Consider the following 8,160-nt stretch of genomic DNA (forward strand, 5'->3'; position numbering starts at 1 on the left):
GATGATGGTGCTCGACGTGGTTTGGGATTGGTGGCTCATGACCATTAGGGGATGACTTTATTGGCATTGTCGGACCCTACTCGTTTTGGATCTATATTGGTTGGTAAATATCTTGCTTTGGGATCCGCTATGTTATATGCAGTCCAGGAGGATATGTTGTGTGTCGTCTCGAAACAGATAACATGGAGCTTTATAACTATTGTTTGAGGAAGACTTCCCCTCCCCCGGCCTGTATAGTGGCCATCGTGCAAGATATTTTCATTTAGTTCCAACTTTCAATGATTGTATTTTTTTTTCTTTTTTTTAACTAGGAATCGCAATACTGTAGCGGATAACCTAGCCAAGAAGGCCCAATTAGTGGAGGAACCTATTGTTTGGCCGCTCTACACTCCTTGGCTCAGGGACCTTACCTCTATGGCCTTGGTTGCTCCTCATTAAATATATGTCTACCACAAAATAATAATAATAATAATAATAATAAAAGATATTAAGCTTGAATGTGAATTTAGTAGTTTTCCTGGCTAAGTAGGTGGCTAATTAAGCTTGCCACGAGAATGAGTTTCCCTCTAATATCAAAAAGGAGTTAGTGGGGGATGTCCTATGTACACTTATATGTTGTTTTCCAAAAAGTATTTTGTCTTTGAGGGAGCCTTCTTGTCCATGGTAAAGTCGAATATGGGAGTTACCTATGTTGATATCTTTGGATGTTAATGTTATAAATCCTTCCATTTTTTATTTTTATTTTTTTCCTTTTTCTTTTGTTATTATTTTTGTAGAGTTTTTTTCATGATGCCCACTTAAGTTGGGCTAGAATTCTTGGCTACCAACTTAAGTAGGAAACCTTTCAAACTGCCTACACTTGCCTTTTTGCAAAATATTAGTTTTTGACCCTTCGATTATTACTTTTTCAAATTTGAATTGTGAACAGACCAAAATACCCCCATATACCTAAATTACCGAAATGCCCTCTCACTCACTGTGTACAAATGGAAAAAAGGGAATCTCCCTTCACATCTTCTTCTTACACCTCACTGAAACCCCCCATCACCGCCGGCAACCACCACACCCCTCCCCCTCTCTGGCGACCACCGTCAGCAACCACCACCCTCTCCCCCTACCAGAATTAGTATCCAGGGAGCGCTCGGTCAAATATGCATATGGTTAGGGTTAAGTGTTCCAATCATTAGGTCAAATTCATAAGGGGAAGCTCAGTCGAATATGCCATGTGGTTAGGGTTGGATCTTCTTCTCCTTCTTCCTCTTCAAAATTATTCATGGGGAGCTTTCTCCTCCTTTAATTTCTCTTCCAAATTTCTACGCCTCTATCCTCCAAACAAGTCTAAGAAACAAAGACCCTTTTCTTGAAAATCAATTCATGCTCAAATGGTCAAAGCTAGTCTTCACCTTGGTATGTTCTTGACGAACAATCTGATCAATTTCTATGCAAAATGGGTTTATTATCAAATGCCCACCATCTTTTCCATGAAATGCCTCTTAAGAATACCTTCTCATAGAATACTTTACTATCGGCATGTGCAAAACATGGTAGGATCGACACATTGGCACCAAATATTCAAGGAATTGCCTCACCGTGATTTGGTTTCATGGTCTATGATGATTGTGGGACATAATAACGGGTTTATTTGAAGATGCAATTTGATTTTTTCTTGAGATGACGTCATCTGGAGTTAATCCTACACAATTCACATTTACTAATATTCTTGCCCATAGTTGGGGGGTTTGCCGGCGGTGGTCGTCGGCAGGGGGAGGGTGTGGGTGGTTGCCGATGATGAGGGGGTTTCCAGTGAGGTGTAGGAAGATGGGTGAAGGGAGTGAGTGAGAGGGCATTTTGGTAATTTACCTATATGAGGGGTATTTTGGTCCGTTCACAATTTAAATTTGAAAAGATAACAGTCAAAGGGTCAAAAACTAATAGTGGGTAACTTGATATACATTTTGCAAAAAGGAAAGTGCGGGCAGTTTGAAAGGTTTTCCACTTAAGTGGACACCATGAAAAAAAACTCTTTTTTGTATGATGTTTTAGAGAGAGAGAGAGAGAGAGAGAGAGAGAGAGAGAGATGTGGGAGGATAAAAACTCAATGTCTCATACATCGGAAAGCATGAAGATATATGGTGGTGAAAATTTTTCATATTGGCAATCAAGGACTAGAATTCAGAAGAGAAAAAAAAATCATTAGATATTTGCCCCAAAAAGAAACAACCTTTACTATATCATTAGTTATCTTTACAAGCATCCAACATGATGATCTCTAACATTCACAAAACAATCTAATTAGGTAAAAGGGAGGTTAAAGAAAAAGAGAAAAGGGGGGAAATAGCAAAAGCAAATAAAAAAAATGACAAATTAGGTCTCATTTTTGGGAGGTTTTGAAACAATGCATGTTGGTGCTTTATGAAAATTACACCTAGGAAGGCACCTAATGTCTCAATTCTGTAGGTATCAAGGTCTCCACTCATAGGTCAAGCTCGACACAAAAACGAATTCATCACAACAATGACAAATCAAAGCTACGAAAATTTTTAGAATAAACTTTTCTTTTGGCCACAGTGAATAAGAATCCATTCTGTAAAGGGCTTTAGATATGCATGGGAAGAAAAATTAAACGGTCAGTTGGTGGACGAGTGAATTTTTTCTCTGAAGTCCAACAAATGTAAAATCCACACTTCGTAGCCTATCAATCCAATGGTTGGAAATACCACATCAGTCACCACACGACAAAAATAGGAAGAGTTAGGGCATGTTAGGACAGAGGAGAGACCAGCTTTTTCTGTGTGAATACTAATCTCTACTGGAATGTTTCTTTCGAAGATGATGAGAGGAATGGCAATATCTCAAAAAATTAGTTGTGGGTGTCCTACACAAATCTTGGAGAAAGAAGAATCACAAGTCTAGTTAATGGCTTTTCGCTTCTTCTTCCTCTTCCATGGATATCTGCCTTGCAGTAATGGCATCACTGGCCGATCGAGGAAGATTAACTGCAAGAATGAGGCTACTATATCCTTCAACAGCACTCCAATTTGTGGAAGCAGGTGACATTGCAGGTTCAGATGGTTCGAAACTTTTTGAAGTTTTAGTACTTCGCGATGTAGTCAGTCCCCGGGTAATTGCACTGTCCTTGTTAGCTTCTGGGTTGAAACTAAATGATGAAGATGCAGGTTTCAGGAATAGGCAAATTACTGCACAATCGTCAATTCTTGATCTTGGGTATTTTGTTCTCCAAGCATGAATAGCATGATCCACTAACACCTTTGCTGCAAGGGAACGTTTCTTTGCTGAAGCAACTACCTTAATAACTTCTCTGTTTGATAGAACATCCCATACCTGATATGCAGAAGAACATCAATGATCAATACTTGCTAAAAGGTAACTAGAGATACAAGAGAAGAGATCCTAATTCATCTTACTCCATCAGTTGCCAACACAACAAATTCATCTTTGCTTGAGAGTTTTTTATAAGAAACTTGAGGCATAGAAATGAGTCCATAGTCTTTCAGGCAGAAATCTCCAAAAGCTCTTGCCATTGCTAGACCTGGGCAGTTTTCCTCCGGCATCCACACTCTACTAACATTTGGTTCTTTCTCCATAGCCATAACTCTTCCTTTATGGGATCGAATCCTTTCAGCTTCACCTAATTACACCCAATTACAAACACAAATCAATGACCAGCATCAGCAAGAAAGATGATTTTAGAAGAAGTGTTACATACTCAGAATGCTTGGTTTCAAATCCACCGTAAGTTGAATGGGAAAGAGTTGGTTTCTTGTGTCTCTTGAGCAAAGAACCGCACGAGAATCCCCTAAATTCGCGATCATCAAGTGCTCCCCCTGCATGAGTACAGGAATCATGTAATGCACATCACCTCTCTCTAATTGTTGTAGGCAGATGTAATGATCTCATATCATATACATCCGAACCATACTAACCTGTCTAAGGATAGTAACAGAAGTGGTGCCACTGTAAAAGGAATCAATGGTGGATTCCAAGCTGAGTTCCTTATCGGTTTCGCGGTAGGCCTTAAGAAAACTAGACTTCCACAAACAATATGTAGGATGAAAAGAATCATCTTTGCTAACTGTATCAACAGTGTAATCACTTTCAGGATCATCAATATCAACATCTGCATTAGCCGATGCCCCATCAACATCATTGCTATGAGACTGATTCAATACCGAACATAGCTTTGATGGAAGAAGATCTCTTATATGTAGTGCAACCTTGTGACCAGAAGGACCATGGCCATCAAAAACACCACAGAAGACTTGATCTTCTTCTCCGCCAAAACCCTAAATATTAGGAAGATTCATGAATGGCCACAAAAACAAAAAGACTCAGAAGGAAAATTAAAGAAGCTTGTTAACCATATTACCTCCCATATGGTCATGGTATCTTGGTTAACACCTTTTCTTCCTTTTTCAGTGAACATGGATGTGAATTGAGAAGGACCACGTAACCTGACACGAGAGCCATGATCTCCCTCAAGTGTAATAATCTCTTCTTCAAGACCACCACCAACACCAACGGCAGCATTATATTCTCTTTCTTCTTCCTTCTCCATGAGTCTATCCCTTCTTTCCTTCTTGGTACTGCAACAAGCCCCCATATTTTGAATTTCAAATTCAACCCTTTTAGAGCTTCTGGAGAATCAGAGACGAATAATGCCTCCGTTCAGTACCCACCAGAATTCCTGCAAAAAGCCAGAGTTTCTGGGGGCCCAGAGAGCTCCTCAACAATAGAGAAGGAGAAGTGAATGTAATAGCAAGGAGGAACTAAGAAGAGAAGAGAAAAGGTGGAGATGACAGCATTGAGACACCGAAAAAAATGTCAGAAAATAGAAAAGAGTCATATATAGGAGATTCCATCACAATCATCCATCTCTGCGTGTAAACCGTCAATGGATTATACACACAAAATAAAGAGAGAATAAAGGGAAATGTAAAAACCGTTCATGAAGAATTGTGTTTTCCTAAGATCTCGAGCTCTCTTTCTTAACAAACTTGTAGTTTTAGAACTCTCTTTTACTATATAAGGTTAGGGGCAACTTTTCAATTTCTGGCAAACAAGGGAACAGCTGGAAATTGTTATAACTCAAAACTTACAAAGACAATTCTTTTTCTTTTAAAATAAACAAAAATAAAAATTGTTGCTCAAGGCTAGACTGGACTGATCTGGGCCTAGGCCCATGCCCAGATTTAAACACCACAACCATACTCTAAGCAAAGTCCAACCGAGCCTATGTACCAGAGCTGAAAATCTCTTTAGGGTCATTGCATGTTTAGTTGGTTAGGCCAATGCATCAAAATGGGGAGTTTGGTACGTGCTTCTCTCACACTTCTCCACTACACTATAGGAGTAGGTACAGCGCTAAGCGTTGACAAAATAAACCAGAGGTGGGATCTTTGAGTGCTAACAATTTGATCTAGAGCTGGGATCCTGACTGCTAACAGAATGAACCATGGGTGGGATCCCTAGTGGACCCCACTCCTATTGTGTGATGAAGTATGAAGGGAGCAGAGAGTCACGGACCTCTACCCTAATAGATAATGTAAATATGTGTCTAGATCACCTCCTTGTCAAGGGAGAGTATGTGCTCTAAGTCCGGACCACCTTCTCATCAAGGGAGAAGCATGTGCTCCTCTAATGCTTCTCTATCCCATAATAGGAGCAGAACCCATTGAGGTTTCATCTCTGATATATTTTTTCAATATTCAAAAAGGTGTTCCACCCCTATTGTGTGGTAGAGAAGTGTCAGGAGAGCACATACGTCTTCCCTGATGGGGAGGTGATCTAAACTCACGTAACTCAAGAGAAAATGGTTTATGGGTCCCATACTTAATTTTGATCCAGTCCTACAACCATTGGATGGTCGAAACGTGGTATCTTGACCACTCATTGGATGTTGCTTTAAGCCAAGAGATACAACAGGTGGTCGAAATTTCAATCTCGACCACATTTCAACCATCCAACGGTCACAACACCGTCTTGACTAAAGCTCAATTCCATACATGTGGTTAAGGCGATCTTCATGAGTGAAAAGCCTATGGGTTCATGTTTCCAATAGTACAATAATGATGAAGGTTTGACCAAAAAAATGATAATGATGAAAGTGGTGTAATCCAGACCAAGGTCATTGAGAGTAGTATAGCAAACAAGAGCAGAGTCTTGACCACCATCTTTGATGGCAACAAGGCAACGGGAAATTTGACTCAATTTGATCAATGTATTAAGGATTACCCTTTGGATGAGTTTCTGCAGTTTATAGCGACGAAAGGTTCTACAAGTAGAGTATTCTAGTTGGCACAATGTGACAGAGTAGTATGTACTCTGAGTTTGAATCACCTCCTCATCAAGGGAGAAGCATATGCTCTGAGTCAGGATCATCTCCTTGTCCAACGAGGAGCATGTGCTCCCCTAATGCTTCACACAATAGGAGTATATCTAACTTATTTTATCAATATTCAAAAGTGTGCCACTCCTATTGTGTGGTGGAGAAACATCAAAAGAGCACATACTCATTCTCGGGGAGTTGATCCAGACTCATGTAAATCAGGAGAATATGGTTTATGGGTCCCATACCTATGGTTAAGACATTCTTCGTGAGTGAAAAGCCTATGGGGTCACATTTTTAATAGAAATATGACAATGATGAAGGTGATGTAGTCAGGACGAAGGTCATTGAGAATAATATATCGAACGAGAGTTGTGTCTTGAACACCATCTTTGATGGCAGCAAGGCAACCAGAAATTTGACTCAATTTGATCAAGGTATTATGAAATTAAGGATGATCCTTTGGATGAGTTTCTGTAGTTTACTGTGACGAAAGGTTCTACGAGTAGAGTATATATTCTAGTTGGCACAATGTGACAGAGTAGTATGTGCTTTGAGTTTGGATCACCTCCTCGTCAAGGAGAAGCATGTGCTCTGAGTCAGGATCACCTCCTTATCCAATGAGGAGCATGTGCTCCCCTGATGCTCCACCACCACACAATAGGAGTACATCTGACTTATTTTATCAGTATTCAAAAGTGTGGGCCACTCCTATTGTGTGGTGGAGAAACATTAAAAGAGCACATACTTCTTCTCGGGGAGGTGATCCAGACTCATGTAAATCAAGAGAAAATGGTTTATGGGTCTCACACCATTCTTCATGAGTGAAAAGCCTATGGGCTCACATTTTTAATAGTAAGATGACAATGATGAAGGTGGTGTAGTCAGGACCAAGGTCACTAAGAATAGTATATCGAACAAGAGTTGCATGTGTCTTGAACACCATCTTGATGGCAGTAAGGCAATAGGCAATTTGACTCAATTTGATCAAGCTATTCTAAAATAAAGGATGATTCTTTGGATGAGTTTTTGCAATTTATTGCCAAGAAAGGTTATATGAACAGAGTATATATTGTGGTTGGCATGGTGTGTCTAGATCATCTCCCTGTCTGCGCTCCCTGACGGCTTTACAGCCACAAAATACTGTGGGTTCACAGGTAAAAACAAAAAAAAACCAAAAAAAAAAAAAAAAAAACATTGCTAAAACAGAGTGAGGTCCATTGTGTTTTGTGGTTGTAAAGCCGTCGGTGCTCCCCCGACAGGGAGATGATCCAGATTCATAAGTGAATCCCACATTTCTTTTGTTGTTCGACAACCAGTAAATCGAAATGCAGGTGATTCAGTCAGATTAGCATCGATGCATGTATGAATGATGAAATCTTCTTCAAACCAAGCGTGATAAGTCAGGATTTATTGCAGTTGCAGTAGTGGTGGTGATGAGGTACCATCAAGCAGGTATTTTATTAAATCATAGCTAATGAAAAATGACTCTACTCGTTCACTCCATTAGTGCGATCGAGTTTGATGGAGATAAGGTGGAGATTTCAGTGACTAAGATGATTGGGGAAGGAGAAGACTCGAATGCAAAGAGTTGTTGTATTCTATTACAAAAGGTCAAGAAGACAAATTTTCTGGCTTTATAATCAAAAATAATCAACCATATGTTAATTTAGTTTGATTTAAGTTTTACTGAAATTGTCATTAGAATAAAAGAGTTGGTAGGTTGGTAAAAACATTGTTTTTATCCAAGAGTTTATGAGTTCAATTCCTCATTATTCTCTGATAATTTATTGTTTTTGCGTTTAATTTTTGGG

The 8,160-nt window shown here is 39.5% G+C and overlaps 1 protein-coding gene across 1 annotated transcript; it reads right to left on the minus strand.

Moving 5' to 3' along the window:
• Window positions 1-2,913: 2,913 nt before the first annotated feature.
• Window positions 2,914-4,621, minus strand: LOC149024067 (putative protein phosphatase 2C 65). The gene is made up of 5 exons (XM_089143405.1): window positions 4,388-4,621; window positions 3,945-4,304; window positions 3,728-3,845; window positions 3,426-3,649; window positions 2,914-3,342 (listed from the first exon to the last, which is right to left on the minus strand). The coding sequence occupies exons 1-5, from the start codon at window positions 4,619-4,621 to the stop codon at window positions 2,914-2,916; spliced, it is 1,365 nt and encodes a 454-aa protein (XP_088999531.1).
• Window positions 4,622-8,160: the final 3,539 nt, after the last annotated feature.

This window comes from Hakea prostrata, chromosome 2 (assembly GCF_041222555.1).
Source record: "Hakea prostrata isolate BN-2017 chromosome 2, UWA_Hpros_2, whole genome shotgun sequence".
In the NCBI taxonomy this organism is placed as follows: Eukaryota; Viridiplantae; Streptophyta; class Magnoliopsida; order Proteales; family Proteaceae; genus Hakea; species Hakea prostrata.